This window comes from Danio rerio, chromosome 4 (genome assembly GCF_052040795.2).
Source record: "Danio rerio strain M-AB ecotype USA chromosome 4, GRCz13ab, whole genome shotgun sequence".
Classification (NCBI taxonomy): domain Eukaryota; kingdom Metazoa; phylum Chordata; class Actinopteri; order Cypriniformes; family Danionidae; genus Danio; species Danio rerio.
Window position 1 is genome coordinate 3,080,001 of NC_141024.2, and position 23,941 is coordinate 3,103,941.

Here is a 23,941-nt window from a genome sequence, read left to right on the forward strand (position 1 = left end):
CGTATGTGACTCTAATGATTCGCAAACCACTCTACTCTGTGCACCACACAGTTATTTTTACGGTTGCACTCAGGAAAATGTGCCACGTTAATGCTGATTTTTGTTTTTCCTGTAAATTACTCAATAAATACCGTACCGTGCCATTCATATCGAGGTATTACCGTACCGTGAAATACTGATACCGTTACATCCCTACTATCTACAGATTAGATAGAATTTCATGATTATACAATATATTTCCCTTGTAGGGACATGTCAAACATTCATTCATTTCCATTTCATTCCGCATCCGCTGCGTAAAACATATGCTGGAATAGTTGGCGGTTCATTCTGCTGTGGCGACCCCTGATAAATAAGGAACTAAGCCAAATGAATGAATACTTAATGAATGAATACCTTAAAAAATGTAATAAATCCACTGAATCCTATTGATCAGTGTATATAGAGAGAATTGGTGACGTGCATTTGTCTTATTATGGCCCTGATATACTCCTGAATGAACAGCGCACATATCATATTCAGCATATGAGTCACTCAGGAGGACAATTGAAGAAAGCTGATTGTAATCCTTGATTGCTGATTCTGTCTAGTAAACCGGAGGAAAAAAGTGCTTGCTTGTCTATAATGTCTATGTGGGTGTTGCTTGACTTCACAGAATTATTAAATACTTATGTGTGAAATGTGGCGGCACCAGGCATGTGCACAGGTAGGACTCAACCTGTGTAGAGCACATGCCCTTTTTGTAATTACACTTGAAAGTGCCCCTTTAAAATGAATGAAAGCAAGAAGGTTGCTGGTTTGAGTCCCCGCTGGGTCAGCTGGCATTTCTGTGTGGAGTTTGCATGTTGTGCCCGTGTTGGCGTAGGTTTCCTCAGGGTGCTCCGGTTTCCCCCACACATGCGCTATTGGTCCGAACACATGCGCTATTGGTGAACTGATTAACTAGATTGGCTGTAGTGTGCGAGTGTGAATAAGTGTGTATGGGTGTATCGCAGTATTGGTTTGCAGCTGGAAAGGCATCCACTGTGTAAAACACATGCTGAAATAGTTGACGGTTCATTCCACTGTGGCGACCTCTGATTAAAATAGGACTAAGCCGAAGGAAAATGAATGAATGAATGAACTATTGTTTAGTGAAATGTGTTGAAAGAAATAAAATAATTTGGGGGGCTAATAGTCTGACTTCAACTATAAGTGGTTGCAAACAATTCATATGGGCTGAAATTAATTATGTTCAACTTAACTGTTTGCAACCTTAGAAAGTGTAGTAAATTCAATGACTATTTTTCCAGTGCAGACTGCTGTCCTTTAGCCGTTTCCTCAGTTGTTTTCGGGGGTAATCTGCTCATGCTTTACGCCAGTTTTGAGGCAGTTTTGAGAGTATGGCAGAATTCTTGGCCTGGTATTTCTAATAGGATTGAGCTAATCCATTTTTCACCCGTTGCAGTGTCCTGTCGAACAAACGGCTACTTCAGCTGCGTTTTTCCTGCTTTATAACCGGGTTAGCCCCGTTTACAGTATCATTGCTACATGACAAAACAAGTACAGGATAATCTATGACGTTAGAATAATAATTACTGCAGAAAGTACGAATAATGTGCTAATTGTCCTGACTCAGGGTTTAATTCTTGCATCAGAGGAAACTCAATGGGTTTCTTTGAGTTGGACACACAGGATCTGCTATAGGGCTGTTGTGCAATGTCAAATATAATGCTAAAAATATGCAATAAGAGAGAGTACAGAGAGTGAGAGAAAGCAGTTTCAACCACTTTAAGGTCAAAATTATTAGCCGCCTTAAGCAATATTTGTTTCAATCGTCTACAGAACAAACCACTGTTATACAATGACTTGCCTAATTACCCTAACTTCACCCTAATTAACCTAGTTAAGTCGTTAAATGTCACTTTAGGCTGAATACCGCAAAACCCAACAGTCAACTTTATCAAATAAATTGAGTGTAGTGAACTCAAAATTGACTGAAAGTTAATTCTACTCATTTGAAAAGAGTTTTAAAGTCAGTGTTGAAGGTAATGAGTTAATTAAAAACTACACTACTTTAACTTAAAAGTTCACAGTACTCATATAGATTTGTTTTTTAACTCAAATGGTTTGTAGCAATCGGTTTCCTCAAACGATTTGAGTTGCCTTAACTCGTTTTGTTTTACAGTACTCAGTTGGTTTGAGTTCTCTTCATTTATTGGGTTTTACTGTGCTCATATTGCTTCGTTTACTCAAATGGATTAAGTTCACAGAACTCATTTGCATTCGTTTTTGAACTTAAATGGTCTGTAGCAATCGGTTTCCTCAAATGGTTTGACTTACCTTAACTTTTTGGGTTTTACAGTGCAGTAAATGAAGAGAACTCAGACCAACTGAGTACTGTAAATCCTATGAAGTTAAGGCAACTCAAACCATTTTAGAAAACCGATTGCTATAAACCATTTGAGTTATAAACTAATCTATATGAGTACTGTGAACTTACTCCATTTACAGATGAAGTAAAGAGGTATTTAATTAACCCATTACCTTCAACACTGAGGTTGAACTCTTTTCAAATTAGTAGAATTAACTTTCAGTCAATTTTGAGTTCACGACACTCATTTCAGTTGATACGGTTGACTGTTTGGTTTTTACAGTGTGGGTTTAACTGTGATTAAATTGCTTCGTTTACTCAAATGGATTGAGTTCACAGTACTCATTAGAATTAGTGGTCCCACTTTAAGTGTCCTTAACTACTATGTACTTACATCAAAATAAATAAATACAATGTACTTACTGTGTTTATAATGTATTTGAGAACAATTGTGGTGCTCTTGAGTAGGGATAGGGGTTGGGTTATGGACAGGTTTGGTGGTATGGGTAGGTTTAAGGGTGGGTTAAGGTGTAAGGGATGGTCAACAGTGTATTTACAAATGTAATTACAAAAGTTAATTACAGCTGTAATTACATACATGTATTTAATCAAGCATAAGTACACATTAAATACATGTAAGTGCATTGTAACAAACTATTAATTCCTGTGAAAGTACATATTAGTTGAGGCAACTTAATATAAAGTGGGAACTAATTAGTTTTTGAACTTAGATGGTTTTTTGCTATCGGTTTCCTCAAATGGTTTAAGTTATCTTAACTTTTTGGGTTTTAGTGTAATGTCTTGAATAATATGTAGTAAAATATTATGTGCTGTCATCATGGCAAATATAATAATAAATCAGTTATTAGAAATAAGTTATTAAAACTATCATGTTTAGAAATGTGTTGAAAACAATGTTCCCTCAGTTAAAATATATTGCAGTAATGTTTAGCATCATTCATTATTTATTTTATTAAAAAAGTCGCCAAATTTGAAGCTCTAAAACATTACTGCGGTATATTTTAATAATGCATGCTTATTTCAATACATCTACTTATCATTTAAATGGAAATAGCGTCTTCAGTGAGCTCTAAAAAAGTAAACAAATAAAAAACACGTCTGCACTGACTGTTACATAAAAAACCCACAATAACCTCTCAAGTCCTTGAAGCGTTTCTGTGCTTAAACACACAGATAAAAATGTACCACTGCTTGCATTTGAGGGCCGATATCATAACCAAATATTCATTCATTTAGCTTAGTTCCTTTATTCATGAGTGGAACGAACCGCCAAATTATCCAGCATATGTTTTACACAGTGGATGCCCTTCCAGCCGCAACCCTGTACTGGGAAACACCCAGTGTGCAAATTATACATTGACCATCTTGGGGGTCAAATGTTTTGTGTAACACATCCTTCAGTCCTTTATGTTTTTATGTAAATTACATCTAATTTACTAATAAAACATTGAAGTTTTCAGTGTTTTGGGGGATATTTGGTGTGTTCTGACCTACAGTATCCTCTGATTAGCTATGTCAAAGGCTACTGTAGGTCAGACTATACTAACTATGCGTCTAACTTGACTTTACTTTCAGGTTATACATGGAAACAAACATCTATTTCAAGAGAAAACAGTCTTGTGAACACTTACCGTGTCTGTCGTTGCTCTAGATCTGCAGTTTCAGACTGTTTAATTAATTTTCTTCCTCACATAGGCTGATTAGCACGATTATGCATTCACAATGGTATGAACCATAATAGGGGTGGTCTAATGTATATTTATTTGATCTATTATTTTAATTATTAAGATTATTAATTAAGGTCACACTTTATTTTGATAGCCCGTTTGTTGAATTTAAGTGACATTGCATCTACATGCCAACTAATTCTCATTAGATTATAAGCAGACTGTTAGGTTGAGGTTTGGGTTAGAGTTAGTGTAAGTTGACATGTACTTTCTTATAGTAAGTTAAAAGTCTGTTGAAGGAGCAGTAGATTAAGCAGACAGTCTACTAATACTCAAATGGACCATCAAAATAAAGTGTTACCTTATTTAAATTACAGATCAGGGCAAACTATTTCTCAGTATTAAAGGGCTGACCCCCGATACATCTTGTTTTCATGTCCTTCATGGGGGATAAAGCGTTTTTAAGGGGGGTCTATCCCCCCCCGAACCCCCCTGTAATTCATACAATGGAAACATCCATTTAGTTTATTCAATTCACCTAAAGTTGCATGTGTTTGGACTGTGGGGGAAACCCACACCAACACAGGGAGAACATGCAAACTCCACGCAGAAATGCCAGCTAGTCCAGTCGGGACTCAAACCAGCGACCTTCTTGCTGTGAGGCAACATCGCTAACCACTAAGCCACCATGCCACCTCAGAACTGAAATAAATTCTAATTTACAAGCGCTCACAGACATTTTAATTCTCTAAAAGTTGCAATGCTGAAAAAACAAACGTATTAATTAATTGGAAACTGTGTAATGTAAAATAAGATGAAGTCACCAGGAATAATGATCACACATGAACGCTTTTGAGAAAGAGAGATGCCACCTGTGTAGTGTGCACTCAGGAGACTGCTTTCTGCATCACTTACGCTCCTAATGGCTGTAATGGAGAGATTGCAGTCCTCATTATTTGTAATCAGCCTCCCCCAGATCACAGCTAGATCTATATTTGCTGTCTGCTTGTGGAAGAGTTGCAGGCAAACAGAGAGAAATGATATACAGTTCACATCAAAACTATTCGCCTTCCTGCTAAATTTGTATTCTTCTTCTAATAATGTGTAGCAGACAGATGAAGTTTTCACAGTATGCCCCATAATATTTTTAGATTCTGGAGAAAGTCTTATTTCTTTTAGTTTGGCTGGAATAAAATTTAGTTTAAACTATTTATGGTCAATATAATTTATTTATTTATTTATTTATTATTATTATTATTATTATTATTATTATTATTATTATTGACTTCCTATTGTTGCTAACATTTTAATGCACGTTGGCTTGTTTATTTGGTTGTAACAATCTATATAGTTTGCAGAGTATGGTTCGAGTTTCGGAAGAAGTGACTCAAGTTTATTGCTGGGTGTTGTTAACCCAGGAATGCGTACACTCCATCAATGGTAGTGCTAGCTTAGTTCATAGGGTGAAGGAGGTAAAAACAGGGGTGCTCAAACTTAGTCCTGGAGGGCCGGTGTCCTGCAAAGCTTAGCTCCAACTCGCCACCGACACAGAAAAGTTTCTAGTACATCTAGAAAGAGGTTGATTAGCTGATTGGGATGTGTTTGGTTAGGGTTGGAGCTAAACTCTCCAGTACACCAGCCCTCTAGGACCGAGTTTGGACACCCCTGAGGTAAGGGAAGCTGTGTTGTCTCAAAAGAGAGTTCATTGTTAGGTGTAATATTTTTTCAAAACGCTTACCTTAGGCTTTTTTCTCTTTATATTTTTGTTTGGCAGTTTATTTATTTTTGTTTTTCTGTGTTTTGATTGTCCCTTTAATTATTATTTTTGCATAACATCTCCACTAAATGAAGTTTAATCCTAAACTAATTTCGAGAGGAGCTTGTTCTCATGATTGACCCAGCTAGCCCATCTTAGCTAATCACGATCCTCCAATCAAATGATCCCAAGTCACTATATATACTCATACTATATATCCTTTCTACAGCTATCTTGGTCTGGAAGAAACCCCCCTGCTCCCCTTCTTTCACCTTTATCCAGAAGGCTAGTTAAGCTTTTAAAATCCACATTGATCTGAATAGTATCTTGCGAAATAACTTGCTAACATAATAATAACAAGAGTATTTTATGCACATCATCATGGCAAATACAAAATTATTATGTTTAAAAATATGTTTGAATCTCCTCTTTGTTAAACAGCACTTGGGAAATATTTTTAAAAGCATTAAAATTTCACAGGAGAATCAATAGTTCTGACTTCTACTGGCAATCAGCTTTTGAGAAATAAACACACACTACAGAATAAGAGACCCTTGACTAAGCCCCGCCTTTAGAAACATTCCTGGCCAATCCTTGCATGGCAACTGTTGCTGTGTTGAAAAAGAAATCCTATTGGAAGACTTTTGTGATTAGATAGCTCTGAATGAGGCTGATGTGCATATCATTAATTATTTACATGAATGTTAAAGTCAGCAACAGTAATCAGGGGCGGAGCTTACTTTTCTTTATTAATCATTCACAGAATCTGCTGCTTCTTTGGTAGTGTTTGCAGTGTTGACATGCCATTCAGGTTTATAACAGTCAAAGAAAACAATGTCTAAAAGATTGATTCACTGACTGTGCATGCACACAAAATTATTTACATTGAGTAAAAAATGATTTACATTTATGTATTTAGTAAATGAATAAGCATGATAGAAAATAATGAGCACTTTAAAAACATTTTTTAATCAATTATTTACTCAGAATTAAAAGCATCTGTTAATCTGCATTAAAACATTAATTGTGTATTAAAAATGTGTATGAAATTCCACCTAGTCAATAACAAATGCACAAAAGTATGAAACTAAAACTGGTCTATTATTTTAAAATATTAATAATTTTTTTTTGCATATTTATTTTAGAAATATATAGATTAAAACACATTTTTGAAAGCATTAAAAATTAATTTACCCATCACTTAAATGATATATTGGATGCTAACTAGTCTATAATAAATGCACAAATGTACAAAATTTCAACCAATTTTTTAAATAATAATTATTTGTTTTTAATATTTTTATAAGTAAAAAATAGAAAAACATTTTAAAAGCATTAATCATTTACATATTACTTAATTTATATATCAAATTCTAACTAGTCTATAATAAATGTACAAAAGTATAAAAGTAAGTTGTTATTATATATATTGTATTGTATATATTATATTGTATATATACTATTATTATTTATATTCTACTATTTTTCTTTTTTTTCTTCTTTTATTTTGAGTTTTCATAAAAGAAAATACATATGTAACTTACATATTCTCTCATACAGAGAGAGACTTACAGATCTTGTATTTACTTTGTATTTTCTTCTCTTTAAAAAGAACAACAACTATAAACAGTAAAACTTGGGGAGCAACAAATCCTTTAAAAGGTTTCCTTTAAGGAAGAACAGACACTCATTTAGACATAGTATTACATTTAGGATACAATTCAAGAAAAAAATCAGGCATATTAGTGAGATATACTCAGTCCATTTACTCTAAATTAAAAGTATTCAGTCTGTGTTCTTAATGAAAACAATAGTTTTTCCATGACATATATAGTGTGCACTGTACCAATCCATTCTTCAACTGTAGGTGACTCTAATTTTAACCATTTTTTTTGTACTTACTTTTTTAATAGCTGCCAGAAGAATAAATAACAATTTCTTATCTTTATTAATCCATCCATCCAAATGCATATTACCTAAATATAAAGATTCACAGGTAAAGTCAATCTCTACCTCAAAAATGGCGTTTAGATGTATTTTAATCTCTTTCCAGTATGGGGTTAATTTCTGACAATCCCAAAAAACATGAAAGTGATCAGCTACTTTTTCCCCACACATTCTCCAGCAGCTAGTACCCTTTCCTCTATGTATTTTCTGTGATGGTGTGATGAAAAACCTTAAAACATTCTTCCAACCGAGTTCTCTCCACATGGCTGAGCTGGAACATATCCATCAACCTATTTTTCAAAATACTAATAATTTGTTTTAAACGTTTTTATCAATAAATAAATACATATATTTTAAAGCATTAAAAGCAAATGTACATATTACTTATATAAAGGTTAAAAGGTCTCCTTTAAGGGTTTGTTGGGTTGGGTTTATAAATAATGACATTTAGTATCAGGCATAAAAATAAATAAGTAGTAAGCTTGACAGTGTGAGGATTCTTAATATCGGAGGACGAGCGCTTCTGGCTGAAATTCTGGCTGAGTTTATGCGTTTAATTTGTAAATCTGCCTGACTAAGGAGTTAAGGAGGCCTGAGGCTTGAGAAAATCCTTCCTCGGTGTCACGAGTTTTAACATAACCACCTGAACCAAGACATGATGCTTAACACTTTAGATTCGATCTCAATGATTTCATTATCTGTTAGACTTATTTGTCTGTTTCGTTCTGATCAGGCTTCAGATTTTGAACTAATTATACATTATTAACCATATCAGTTAATGAACAATTTTGTACATCACAAGTGTTTTCTGTTTATTTACAGTTGTGAATCGCATTATGGGATGTTGATTTCTGCTCTGTAGACTTTTGATGTCGAAAATTCAACTCTACAGCTTAACAAAGTGACTTTAATTGATGTTTTAGTAGTTTGAAATAATATAATGTATAAGAAAAAAAATACTATCTAGAGAAATAAGTCTGTGAGATGACAGTAAATGTACTGGGGGGTTATTAGAAGGTTTTGTGGCGAAATTTACAACATCAACCCAGACAATATAGCACTTTACACTATTAAAAGTGTTCATAAATGTCACTTCTTTGAACTTTTCAAGGATAAAAGTTGCTGGAGGAAAGATCAAGATCTCATAATGCAATTAAAAATCAGAAATAATAAAACATGAATCACAAAATACAGAAAGCTGCTATTTTAATGAAATATTTAATGATTTCTGCAGGACACCTCTGTGAAAATAGTCTCAGAAAAGCTTTAAAGTGAACTGGAAAGAAACACAATTTTCTAGTGTCTGGAATACTGAAATAATTTGCATGTTTTAATATTCACACCAGCTTTTCTTTGGTAATTTACTGTATATACAATCTGATTAATTGATTAATGTATAACAATCTGTAAAACATGAACTAAACAGAAGTATTAAATCCTCCAATCTGCAGGACACAATGTGCAAGTCTTCAATTAAAAACTAACACTTTTAAAAAATGTAAAAATGAAATCAAATGTGAAATGCTGATACGTCATTTACTTCAAAGTTAATTAAAACTAATATTAAAATAAAATAAACGATACCCAGATATTACAGCTGAAAATATATAAATAAAAGTTGATTTTACTTAACTAATAGAGATTATTATTTAATTATTAACCTTATATTATGATTTTTATACCCTTTCAAAACTGAGGCCCAGGGCTCTGTATATGTTTAGACTTGTAAACACCTTTTTAATTACTATACAGCTTTTCTCAAAACATTACAGGTCTAACAAGCAAACATAGTATAATAATTAGACATATTATCATTAATAACGGCATATAATGTAGATTATTAGCTTTTAGATGTATTTATTTTCTCTAGGACAGCAGAAAACAGTGAAACAATGTCACAATCAATTAAAAATTAAATAAATGTTTGTAAATCTAGACTTGTAGGTGCTTTAAAGTGAGTTTCAAACATGTCCGCGTCAAAAACAAACAAGTCAAATTTCCGTTTCCGTTTCGTTTATAGACATTTGACCACTTCCGCCTTTCATAAAACAGTCTTTCAATCAATAACATTTGTTTTAATATTGACTAAACATATATAATTAGCAATTAATTTGTTGATAGCCCGCTCGTCACCGTCAATAACAAATATTAATGAATGAAGATGAGCCGTTGTACCAATGATTACAGAGTTTTATCAGAGCTAATGCGAATATTTGTTATTAATAATGTATTTTGATGAGGACACCGTCTCTTACTGCCGTTTAAACCGTGTAAAACTGTTAAATATCTTACCTGTTGATCGAAAAAATATCCCCGGGTTGGTTTAACCGGAAGTCGAGGTATCTCCATCTCCAGCACTCGGATGTTGATAGGAAATTAAAGAGCTCGCCAATTTCCACTTTCTGTTTTCATTCTGTTAACTAAATGACATGTTTTCATTTTAAGAGATAGTTAAAAGATCATTTATAATAATTATTTGGCTAAAAACTGCAAGTAGTACTTACAATCAAACGCCGGACCGTCTTCTGTTTGTTTACATGCGTAATGTTACATAACCACGCCAAGCAGAACTCGATTTCCCCGCGAATTACAACCCAACTCCGACGGTTCAATTTACACATCATCAATATAAGATAACATCGAGGTATTATTTATAGGCCATATATCAGTATTTAACTCAGTAAATGTTTGATTTTATATAAAAAAGAGTTATGCTGATAACAAAATGAAAATATGGTATTAAAGTAGAAAACAAGACGTATTTTATGTACTTTCTTAGTAGATATTTGTTTTTTATTTACTTTTTACTCAAACTGTTATGCTGATATATAAAAAATAGGGTAATTATAATTATAATAATACAAAAAACAGTGGACTTGTGCTAATAAATATGGTTAAGACAGCATAATTTACATTTTTAGTTGCCTAAAGCAACTTAATTTACCTTCAATATATATATATATATATATATATATATATATATATATATATATATATATATATATATATATATATATATATATATATATAATCAGTTTATGCTCTTCCTGGGAATCAAAAGTGCCTTAATGTTTGAGCTAGTACATTTTCACTGGTATAATAATGATCCTACCTTCCGTTTACACACTGACTACTACCATAGCTTCATATGGCAGACTTTTAAAACAATTTGTTCTTGAAGAGATTTGGGTTTAGCTGCATTTAAATGTTGCCATGTCCTTCTGTACAATGTATTATATGAATTATGCACACCTCAAGCTTTAGGAAATAAGCTACATAGATGCCAAGGACATTCGTAATCTTACTGTATGTCTAAAAGCTGATGTTTAAAGGGTTAATTCAGAACAATGTGTCTTTTAGCTTATAAAAAAGTAAGGTTTTAAACAAATGCGCTGCTAATAAGTTTAAAGCAACACACCCCTTAAACCGTTTTAATAATCAAGTGTCTTTCTTTTGTTGTTTCAGAACAATCCCAGCAGACACACAATGCCAATAAGATGTTAATATTACGTTAGATTTAAGCAGCCTGCATCTAAGGACAATGTTATGTTGATTTCCAATAACGACGTTACATTACGTTAATATTTAGTTGATTTTAGGTTGTGCCAACATCTTAAACCAACGTCAAATTAGAGTCAAAAACTAACATTTATTGGTCAAGCATGGCAACCAAAATCTAACATCTAATAGACGTCATTGTGGTAACATCCACACAACTTCAAGCTCATTAGACGTTGATATTTTATTGGTTTTAGGTTGCGTTGTGACATTGACATCGGCCTGTTGTTGGGTTTTGTCGTCAACCCGATTTTCATTTACAATATGCAACCTTCCCACAACAATGGGGTTGCAGACGTCATGTTGACATCATGTGCCTGCTGGTATGTGCCAAACAGATATAACACATCATGCTGCACACTTTCCTCTTCATAAAACTGCTTCAATATCAAGTCAGTTCCTGCTGTAAACATAATCAATGGTGAATTACTGAAGTTAAAATGATATCTAAACTAGCTAATTTTAGGGTAACTTAAGATCATTCTTACCTGGTATCATCTGAGCTTGACTTTGATAGAGATAGAAGCCATTTTCATAGCACAAATATAACAAATATTTGACATGCTTCCCCCTATCATCCTGAAAGGGGTGAAAAATCAATGAAGCAAGTGATAAAAAATTAAGTACACACAGAGACATTGAATACCACAGTATTTCACTCGTATTATTAAACTGTATTCACATTACAACATCCACAATGTTCAGCTTGTGACAGGTTCTAATAATCTCAATATATATTTTCTGTATGTTACATTATACCAAGAGGCACTTCCAGTAAGTCTGGCAATAGAGGAGCTACAGTATAGTGTCTAAATTACAAAACAGTAAAAATAAATAATGTTTATCTAAAAGACTTCTGTTGTCGTTTTCATCTTTTTCGTCCCTTTTTTTGGCTTTGTTTTTGTCTCGTCTCCGTTTTAACCTGTACACAATATTGGTTTGTACAAAATGGAACAACAATCAGCGATAAAATGAATATTTCACTTTACGAATACTGGTGATTTACACAGTTCCCCTTTCTATAGGTATTGCTACATGTGTTAAGTGCAAGATACAAGTGAGAAGAAAAATAATTATTTTGTCAGTGAAGTGCCGACTATATAAAAAAGTACAAGTCTCATTTCTCCTTCTCGGAGAGAACTGTAAAACTTGTTTGGTTCTCAAGATGAATAAAACGGGTGGACGTGGTTATAAGACAGCTGAAGATGAAGGAACGAGCTATGAACAAGAAAAAATATAATAAAGTTCAGCTTTTTATATGACATGTACTCTCTCTTTATGTCTACATGTGAGTTTGACATGCTGGTTCAATTGCCAGCTGTCAATCAAAAAGAAATCGAGGGATGAGCTTATGAGACTAAATTTTACACGCGATCCCAGCAAGTCATTGTGCATTTCTGAAATACCTGCTCAGGTATTTGAGCTCTACTGTACAGTCTATAATCTATTTCGCTCCTAAGGGCATTTGTTATGTGTGAAAACATATTTCTGCCATTATGAACATGTCTATACTGGTGTCCCAAGTATTGTGCTGTCCATTTAGACTATGGGAAATATGGAAAATAGGTAGACTAACAAAACCCCCAGCCCTAACAAAGACTATCGGACACCTTTTGAGCCAATGGAGGTGAAGATTTACTATTTGACACTAAACTTAAGCCTATCAATATAACCCTTCTGGTACTTCAGTATTGCTCCGAGCAGGTTTTGAACATTAATTTTAGCCATGGGAAGTGAGGACACAACATCCCTCTCACACTGCACAGTTTACAGCATGGGAGGGAGGTACACTGACACAAAACCTTGAAGACTAGCCCAAACTCAGTCCAAGAGGGCTGGTGTTCTACATATTTTAGCTCTAACCCCAAATAAACACACCTGAACCAGACAATAAAGCTCTTTCTAGGTATACTAGAAACTTCCAGGCAGGTGTGTTGAAGCAAGTTGGAGCTAAACTATGCAGGACAGCAGCCCTCCTGAAGTTTGTGCACCCTTAGACTAGCTCCCAAGTCCCAGGCCCTAGTGTGCCTCTTAAGGCCTGCGTAATGAAGCTACTACTAGCTAGTCTCAGTTACACTTACCCCCTTAAACCTCACTCCCTACTAGATTTCAGATTTGTGAGCATATCTTAAGTTTAGAGGTAGGCTCTCGCTAGCTGGCCTTAACCAAGACACTGGTATACTTCAAACAAAGTAATTGTTCGTAATTCATTTGAGGCCAAAAAGAAGTTCGAGAAGGCTAAGAAATGGTATACTGCTTTCAGTGCAGGAGGAGGAGTTGTAAATGTGTCACGTCCAAAACTTTTAGTGAGGTTTTGTTCCATTGGTGAGGTTTTGTTCCTTGCCACTATCGCCACTGGCTTGCTTGGTTTGGGACTTGTAGACTGCGCATTGATGAATTTGCTCTACAGTGTTTCAGCAGTGAAAATTAAACCACACTAAACTGAATTAAACTGAACGTCAACTCTGAAAACTGGACTGACACGGTTTCAATTGACTAGAACTTCTATGTTAAGCTGCTTTGACACAATCTACATTGTAAAGTGCTATAGAAATAAAGATTAATTGAATTGAATCCTAAACACAAAAACAATAACGGGTGTGAGAGAATAACAGTTTTATGTAAGGCAGTGGTCTCAAACTCAATTCCTGGAGGGCCGCAGCTCTGCATAGTTTCTCTCCAACCAGCTTCAACTCACACCAGCTTAATTGTCCATAGTAGTCTTGAACACCTTGATTAGTTGGATCAGCTTGATTAGAGTTGGAGCAAAACTGTGCAGAGCTGCGGCCCTCCAGGAATCCAGTTTGACACCATTGATATAAGACAAACAGCCTTTTCCAGGGAGACGCACCACCACGGCACACTGCACTGTTTTATATTTGTCACAGATTGAGACTGACTGCAACAATGTTTAGAGCTTTTAGAGTTGTGTTTATCGCTCGGTGTGTGACTCAGGATCTCGTGTTTAGGACCAAAATACACTCCCCAAAAAGTTTGCTTTGGTGAGCGAAGTTTTCGAACTGCAGAAACAAACTTAAAACTAACTTAGTTGTAACTGGATTTTGTTCACAATTATGTCATTTCAGCTCTTTTTTCGATTTAGTTTGAAGTACACCAGTGCCTTTAACCTTCTCTTCCTTCAAGATATCAGTCATTAGTATGCCTTTTGAAGCCAGGGGATTGAAACTCCTTCAAGTTGGTCTCTGTCAAACTCCCCTCTTAAACCTCATTCGCTACCAGGTGTCAGACTCTTGAGCATGTCTTAAGTCCAGGGGATTGAGACTCCTAATAGCTGGCCTCAGTTACACTAACACCATTATACCTCACTCCCAGGTATCAGTCAATAGTATGTCTTTTGATGCCAGAGAATTGAGACACTTGCTAGCTAGCCTTAGTTAACTTAACTTCCTATCAGGTCTCAGACTCTTGTGCACATCTTCAATACAGACTCCTTCTAGGCTCCCAGGCTTATTGTGCCTTTAGATTCTGGCCTCTATTGGTTCTTGGTTTGTTGCTCATCGTAACTGAAATTACACAGCGGGAAAGTGAAATATTCAGACACTGCCAAACTTCATCAGAGGGAAATCTGACCACAACGGCCAAACCAACAATCAAAGATTGTAGCTTAGGATTTCAGGAATTATTTCGGATTTCCAAAATTTGTCTCAGGTGACCAAGTCATGACTGAAAAAGCACAGTGTGAGCAGAGCTATATTGGCCACGGGAGAGAGGCCTTTTTTACATTCACTCCCCTACACTTCACTCCCTACTAGCTCTCTGTCACTAGTCTGCCTCATGAGGACATGGGAGTGAGGTTTATACTAGCTGGACTGTGTTGCACACTCTCCGCAAACCTAGAGTCCCTGAAGCCTTCTAGATCTTCAAACCCAAATATAATCTGGAACACTCCTGGCTTGACAAGTAAGCAGACTAAAAAGAGGCCCTAATGTTTCTAGTGTGCATACTAGGGAAGTGAAGCACCTTCATTAAACTCCTCCACCCTGACCTAACACCTGGAACCAGTGTAACACATCCACTTGTATTGTCCTCCCTCTGAGCAGGAATCAAAACTATCAATCCTATTGTGGGAGGCAGGAACACTAACAAGGAAGCTAAAGGGTGTAGCCCTCTAGTGGTAGTCGCTAGTAGGCTAATTCCACAGTTTTTGTTAAGTCTCTCTGAATGCCGTCTAGATGGAAGCAATTCTGCAATATTGGACCACTGAGTGTTATCTTTGGTGACTCACTGCCGTGTGCCCTCAATGCTAATCACCGGGTATTGACATGCATTTATCAAACAGAGTGAAGTCTAGGCTTCCCATCATGCAATTATAAGAAAAACGGGCAGAGCTGCACTTCTTCCAAAGTGTCATGTTTTATATTTAGGTGTATAGTATTCATCTGGATTTGATTATAGGTTCATTTTATTTAGGGAACTATATACAGCAAAGACAGCTGTGTAATTTAACACTTTGATGCATGATGTCCACAACAGTGGACAGATTTTTAAAAGTCATATCTACGCCCTTACTATTACTCATTATCACTGTCCTCCTCGATGTTGAATGTTGACAACCTAAGTTTAAAATGATAAACGAATGTGATGCACAACAACTACTATCTTTTATTGCAGCGGACAGTAACGCTCTAAAAGTGCGTTATTTTGGGGGAAAAAGACTGGGAATTAATATATCCTTGCTTTAAAAAGGTAATAAAAACATTAAGACTATTTGTATTTGTGATTTAACAACTCATGCACCAAAGGGTTAATATCTCTGGCCTGGGGTTACAAATCTATGGCCTAAAGAAGAAGTATAATAAACCCTCTGAAAAATGGGGCCAAGTACAAATTAAAAAGCACTCATACTGCATCACTCACAACCACACAGCCTTTACATGCTGTCCCGGCCACTGCTACAGAGAACAAAAACTGTGTTTCATACTTTGGGTAGAATGGAATCGAAGTCATATTTGGCACACACACACACACACACGCGCGCGCACACACACTTGAGCTGTGTGAGATTTACACAGCGACAACAACGAAAAGAAAGAAAGTGCAGTTGGAAACGCTAACAATCTACTGTACACATACGGTCAGTATTGCTTAAATAATTCGCTGAACTACATTGCACCACGTTGCCTGATAGTATTAAGGCGATCGAAGGGGACGTTTGAAAGATGAGTGCCAAACGGGATTGAAGCACATGATCATCGCCTCCCCACCGAGGCGTTTTTAATTGGCTTTCCTTCAAAGTGACTGAAGGCATCGAACTCGGGCCTGATTAGACATTGGACTTAAGGTGATTAAGCTCACAGAAGTGTTTCATCTTACCGTCACCAGCAATCTGCCTCTTTCAGCACATCAAAGGAGAGCGCGGACAGCCGTGTCGACCGGTGCCCGTATCTCATGTGTGGCACATGGTCTTTGGATCCGCTCATGTGAGAGGGACAGCACTCGCCGTCTCATCCCTGGGGCAAAGGAGCTCACAGTCACTCATACGGCTGCGTGAGAGGACTGTGAAGCATGACTACGGCCTTGTTTGGAGGGCGAACATGCGACTGCGGGGGAATGCGGGAGCCTGAGGCTGTCCCGTCAGGCCATGCGCTCCAATCTGTGCCTTTGATCAACAAAACTTTCAGGAGCTGTTAAGTCAGCTCTCAAAACTTTCTGGAGCAGTTTACTAAGAAGCTTGAACGCAGGAGAAGCTCTGCTTGATATGGAGAGAAGGAAGTTTCTGTAGAGTTTCAGTTGGTTGGGATGACATGATGCACTATTGCATGTGGAATGCGCTGACTGAGCAATTATATCAAATTACCTGTAAAACAACGATTGGGCTACTGTTAAAAAGGCCATTGGCATTTTGAAGAACATACACTTTAAAAAGAAGGGCAACAACAAGATTCCCATTTGTCCTCCCAATTTAAGATTCAAAAGATTATAAAGTTGCAAGAAAGTCTGTAAAAACCAATGACTCCTTATTGGAAAACAGTCTGATCCTGAGAAACGCAAGATCTCAGTTCATGGACTGATGGAATGGTGAGAGAAAAAGGTGAGGGAAGAGAATGACAAGCATTCGAACTGACGCCTTCGGAAATGGGACAATGGAGCAAGGGTTTGCTATAGTGACCTCTGGATAAAAAGGAAAAGAAAACAAACAGCGATGGCGGGAAAGACATGGAAACGTATAGTGTTACACATTTTTGTAGCATTTGCACAAATGCATGCTGTTTCTGGAACGTCTGCTTCTATCCGTGGATGATGGGATACGTGAGTGAGGCAAAATGCCTTTAAGGAGACTCCTACCAGAGTCGACAAGAGTCACGCTGGATTGATTTCTCTTCTCGGACTTTGACATTAAGCTCCCCGGAAATGCTTGCTGAAGAGAACGGACGAGCCTGCAGAACTCGTGTAGCCGCAGGTCACCTGTTGTAGTTTGGGGATTTAAGGTGCAGCTGGATGTGTTTCGCCAGAAGGATTTGCAAAACTGACCAACGTCTAGAAAATATAGGAAACCCCCTGGAGAACTCTATGTCCTGGCCAATTTTAGCATCAAAGCTCACTTTACTGGAGTGTCTAGCGCTAACAGTTCAATGTTACTCACCCCCTTCCCACCCTGTTTCCTTTAGGCACATGTTCCCCAAGCATCTACAGTGTTGTGTCTAAGTGATGTGCTGGCAACCATTTCTTTGAAGTCTCACTTGCCAATAAAACAAAAACGTTCAGACAATGTTCTGGTCTAAAAATGGCAAGTCATTCATTCTGGATCTTTCTGGTCTTCGTCTTGTTTTCCCTCAATGTCTTCTACAGTCTCTGTGTTTTTCTCATCTGCTTCCTCTACAGTCTCGCCATCTGGTTCCTGTGTTTCATGCGTGTCTTCAGGTACGGGTCCCTCCTCTTCCTCTGTTGACCCCTCCCCTTGGTCATCCGTTGGCTCCTCCTTGCTCCCTGGCTCCTCCTCCTCTTCATCGATGGCCAGGATTGGCTCAGGGGTGGTGCTCAGGCATGTTGACTCCTCCCCTTCAGTCTGGCTCTGGGACTCCTCTGCAATGACCTTCTTCCACATCTCATGGTTCTCCAGCAGGTGATGGGAGATCTGGCAGAAGACTTTCCTTCGTTTCTTAGGTGCTGGTTTTTCTATCATAAAGCCGGTAAGTAGAGAGAGTGTTAACTGGTTCTTGCTTAAAACAAATAATCACAGATATAAAGAATCTAAAGTCCTGCACTCACGGGAGAGTTCAGAGCTGGTGGAGGCGTCCTCTTCCTCCTCCTCCGCTGTGTCCTCATCCTCCTCCTCGCTCTCGTCCTCCACCTCATCTCCATCTTTGGGCAGAGGGTGGACCCAGCGGCCAGGCATGAGCGCCGCAGAGTCATACGAGCTGCACAGAGGACCCACGATGTGTGTGATGAAGGACTCTTGCAGTTTGGCCAGCTGAGGTGCTGAGCGGTCCATGAAGGGGCTGATGGGAAGACCGAGACTGGACTCTTCATCACCCTGAAACAACACAATAAAGAGGAAATACTTTTAATTCAATTCAAGTTATTCATTGGCAGATTATGTTCCTAATTTTAAGGAAAAACTGTGAGAGACAAGATTTATCGTATATTAATGTTCATATATTGCATCTTTAAATATGATTTCACTTGATAATAATAATATTATACATTTATTATTTTAAAATACTGCTTAAATGCACACATAAATATTTAATAATGTAATCATTTAATAAATACTTGGTAAATTTCTATTGACTTTAGGTTTAAAGCTCTTTAAATCCATCTCCGTTGCTGAAATGTCAATTTTCTTCTGTTTTTCTTTGACTTGGTCCTATATCAGTATGTGTGAGTGCAGAGTGTGAAATGACGTCACTACAGCTAAAAGATGAAAGCATCTGAAATCATTTCACATCTACAATCAATTCAACCTAGAAAAAAAAAAACACACACACACACACTCACAGCAATCATGCATTTTATCTCAATTCAGAAATGCCCCATTCAATGCATTTTTTGTTCAACTATTCACTACAAAAAACAAATTATGCAGCACATCCCCTCACTATCCACTCCAATAAACTGACTTCTGCTAAATTTATTCTAATGACTGTAGGTTAAAAGCATTAAATAATAAAAATAATTTAAAAATCATGGATACTCAAATGCACACAGATAAATTTAATAATTTATTATTTTTTAAAATATTTTTTCAGGGTTTTCGCCTTTAATAGATAGTACAGTATAGAGAGTATAGACAGCAAAGCATGAAAAGCAGAAGAATCAGTAAAGGACCTTGAGGCGGGAATCAGACTCAAGTCGCCGTGAACACCGAGCACAGACAATCAGGTGATAACTGAATAATTTTTTAGTAAAATGAACAAAAAACATAATGCACAACCATCCAACCTTATACACTAATATAAAATAAAAAAGTAGAAATAAATCTGCAATGAATGCTTGATTATATGTTTAGATTCTTGCTAATATCCGGCTTAAAGCTCTTTAAATCCATCTCGGTTACTAAAATTTTTATTTTTTCTTCTGTTTTTCTTTGACTTGTTCCTATATGAGTATGCGTGAAGAGCAGCGTGTGAAATGACGTCACTACAGCTAAAAGATGAAAGCCTGTGAAATCATTTCACATCTATAATCAGTTCATCCTGGAGAAAATAAACACACATTCACAGCAACCATGCATTTTATCTCAATTCAGAAATGCCCCATTCAGTGCATTTTTGTTCAACTATTCACTACAAAAAACGAATTAAGTTAAAAGCATTAAAAATAATAATTTAGAAATCATGCATACTCAAATGCACACACACATATCGTCACCTTAGAATTAGCAGGTTCTATCTGACATTTTTGTCCAAATTGAGTTACTGACATACTCTTATTAAATGACAACTTATTTACATTGTGGGATGTTTTTTTAAAGTTGTTTAGATTTTAAGACTTTTTATTTACAAAAACAAATGTTACACGCATATGGTTTGCTCTGGAATGCAAAAAATTTAAAGGTCATTATCTCAAAGCCATTCAGAACGCAGAGAGAACCTTATAACTCCAAGGTGACAATATTTAATAATGCAATAATTTATTATTTTTAAAATAACTTTTTCAGGGTTTTTTCGCCTTTAATGGATAGGACAGTAGAGAGTATTGATAGGAAAGCATGAGAAGCAGAGAGAGGAAGGAACGGCAAAAGGACCTCAAAGCGGGAATCGAACTTGGGTCGCCGTGAAGACCGAAGTTAATGTGTTGACACATTAACCACATCGCCACTGGCACAGAAAATAATGTTATAACTGAATAATTATTTGATAAAATTAACAAAACCGCAATGCATAACAATCTAATCATACATGAAAAACAGGTCGGCCGTTAGGCAGAGCAACAGAAAAAAAAAGTGCGTGTATATTATACTAAGTAAACTAAGTGTGTTATTTCTTATGAAAATTGTTAAATACACACTAAATAACTTACGTCTCACACAGAATTTTACTCGCTTCCCCTCAAAGACAGCGCAAAGAAAATGGCGGTTTCTCACGTTGATGTCCCTGCATGTTGACGTGAAGTGCGTGCTCTCTTTTACGTCCGCGTTCCCAACCCAGCACTGCTGGGTTATAGATAAAGACCAATTTTCAACCCAAATTGGGTTGAATCAACCCAATTTTGTTACCCAGCAGTCTCAACCCAGCGTTTTTTAGAGTGTATATATTAATATAAAATATAAAAAAGTTGAAATAAATCTGCAAAAAATAATTGATTATACGATTAAATTCTTGCTAATATCAGGCTTAAAGCTCTTTAAATCCATCTGGGTTATTAAAACGTCATTTTTTTCTTCTGTTATTCTTTGACTGATCAGTATGTGTGAAGAGCAGCGTGTGAAATGACGTCACTACAGCTAAAAGATGAAAGCATCTGAAATCATTTCACATCTACAATCAATTCATCCCCCCAAAAAAGTGATGCGCAAACATACATTTCATCTCAACTCAGAAACGCTCAATCCAGCGCATTTTTTGTTCAATTTTTCATTTTGAAACCCCTCCTAATTACGCAGCAGATCCCCTTACACTATCCACTCCAATAAATAAGTCAGGATTTCACCAGCAGCACACTGAAGCGCAGCCGAGGAGTCGCACACTTGATTGGATTTTTCCAGTTCAGGAGAGAAACAGACTTCACAGACATTCAACCGCCATAAAAACTAGGTCAGGCTTTGGCATGGACGGGGGGAAACACGCCAGCTCTGCCCTCCTTCATTATTCATCTCACATCAAATAATCAACATTATATAGTCGGCGTGAAAACATATGCTTTGCAGTACCTGGGAAATCAACAATGCAGATGCTAGAGCAGAAGCAGCGGCGGTGCGTCCATGGCAACGGTGATGCGTCAGTGATGTATGAATGCATGTATGTATGTGCGCTGCGCTCTGTCAGGTGCGGCTCAGAAATGAATCATTGAAGAAGCGAAACGGGGAGGGCAGAAAAACAGGCTCCTTTGAAGCATGTAATTTGTGGTCTCTTTTGAAACGCCGTGAATATGGCCAGGGGTGGTCATATGACGCTCTGGAGAACAGTGACGGGGTCCTGACACAACTGGGTCATCCTCGACTCGCTGTTCATCACAATAATGCACACTGGGGTTTATTACTCATCGCTGGTATGCACAAACAAGAGAGAGACACAGCAGAAAATGATGGAAATCCTGACAGCTCTGGCAAACTGGGAGGAAATGCATATAGGTGTTTAATGCAGGGTTATGGCAGTCAGAATTATTAGCCCCCCTGTATTATTTTCCCCCAATTTCTGTTTAATGGAACAAGAAACACATCTCTAAACATAAAAGTTTTAATGATAACTGATTTATTTTATCTTTGCAATGATCACAGCACATAATATTTGACTAGATATTCTTCAAGACACTAGTATTCAGCTTGAAGTGACATTTAAAGGCTTAACTAGGTTAATTAGGGTGAATTATTAGGCTAGTCATTGTATAACAGTGGTTTGTTGTGGAGACAATCCAAAGCAAATATTGCTTAAGGCGGCTAATAATATTGACCTTAAAATGGTTTTTAAAAAATGTAAATCTGCTTTTATTCTAGCCAAAGTAAAACAATTAAGACTTTCTCCAGAAGAAAAAATATTATAGGAAATACTGTGAGAAATTCCTTGCTGTGTTTACATTCTTATTGATGAGGTTTTGGGTAAGAAGGGATGTCATTTATGTTGAAGTTGTTAGATTTTACTATTCTAATATAACATATATATGTAAATGGATATATATGTTTAGGTGATTTAGTATAAAGTTTGGTAAACAAACAAATAAAAAAAAAGTAAGTGTAGTAATGGATGAGAGATATGTGAGAGGGATATATACGAGATATTTTAGAGAAACTATCATGTTCACTCTAAGGGGCGTCACGATGGTGCAGTAGGTAGCACAATCGCCTCACACCACGAAGGTTGCTGGTTTGAGCCCTGGCCAGGTCACTTGTCATTTCTGTGTGGAGTTTGCATGTTCTCCTCATGTTGGCGTGGGTTTCCTCCGGGTGCTCCGGTTTCCCCCACAGCACAAACACATGCGCTGTAAGGGATTGAATAAATTAAATTGGCCGTAGTGTATGAGTGTGAATGCAAGAGTCTGTGGGTGTTTCCCAGTGATGAGTTGCATCTGGAAGAGGATTTTTTTCATTATATAAAAACAAACAAACATATGCCGGATAAGTTGGGGGTTCATTCTGCAGTGGCAACCCCTGATTAATAAAGGAACTAAGCTGAAAAGAAAATGAATGGATGAATGAATGAATGTTGACTTTAAGAGGGCAGGTTTGGTCAAGTTCACAATTTAACAATGTATTATATAACAAATATATTACATAATTCATAATTTCATTATATTTATACAACATGTACAAATTATGTTACATAACTAGAATAGAAAATAGATAATAGAAGAAATATTATATGATATAAATAGAATATATAATAATGTGAATGTGTAATTATATAATAAATTTCATATAAATATATAATATATTTCCATTATATTGCAACTGTTTCTATATATATATTTCTATATATATTTATGCTTTCAATAAGATTGGAGAGCACAAACTTGGACACAACTCGATTAATAATTTGGAGGTGGTCTATTTAAACTCTGGCCCTCCGGGATCGAGTTTGGACACCCCTGTACTAGAGGGATTGCATGCTTGTTTTATTTGTTGCTGTTAACTAAACACTAGAAATGTTTTGTGTTTTGTGGATTGATATAAGGCCAACTGAACACACTGTAGAACATAATGTAGTGGTTACTTTTTCAAGTATGGTACAGGTACGGGTTTTGGATTTTTATGACTATGAGCACATGGATGATTTGGACCAGGGGTGTCCAAACTCAATCCAGGAGGGCCAGTGTTCTGCAGATTTTAGCACACACCTGCAAGGATGTTTCTAGAAAGCCTAGTAAGAGCTTGATTAGCTAGCCCAGGTGTGTCTATTTGGGGTTGGAACTAAACTTTACAGGACACCGGCCCTCCAGGACCTGGACACTTGGTGCTGTAACAGTGCTTTGTGCTGTTTGTATGAGACTAATGTTGTTTCTACTTTAGCTTGAAATGCACAT

The 23,941-nt window shown here is 36.6% G+C and overlaps 2 protein-coding genes across 29 annotated transcripts in view; both read right to left on the minus strand.

Annotated features, from left to right (window-relative positions):
* slco1c1 (solute carrier organic anion transporter family, member 1C1) overlaps positions 1-10,097 on the minus strand; it is a 72,470-nt gene extending 62,373 nt beyond the window's left edge. For both annotated transcript variants that reach the window (XM_087247109.1, XM_087247112.1), the window contains exon 1: positions 10,037-10,097. The gene's annotated coding sequence lies outside the window, so the exon portion shown is untranslated. The remainder of the gene's footprint in view (positions 1-10,036) is intronic.
* A 1,848-nt stretch (positions 10,098-11,945) lies between these two features.
* The window catches only part of pde3a (phosphodiesterase 3A, cGMP-inhibited), a 176,992-nt gene continuing 164,996 nt past the window's right edge, over positions 11,946-23,941 (minus strand). For 8 of the 27 annotated variants that reach the window (XM_087247807.1, XM_087247806.1, XM_087247805.1 and 5 more), the window contains 2 exons: positions 18,533-18,797; positions 11,946-18,439 (listed from right to left, as the gene is read on the minus strand). In XM_087247807.1, coding sequence (XP_087103933.1) covers positions 18,060-18,439; positions 18,533-18,797 — 645 coding nt within the window. In that variant the 3' untranslated portion in view covers positions 11,946-18,059. The remainder of the gene's footprint in view (positions 18,440-18,532; positions 18,798-23,941) is intronic. The other 19 variants (XR_015482407.1, XR_015482397.1, XR_015482399.1 and 16 more) reach the window with 11 other exon arrangements.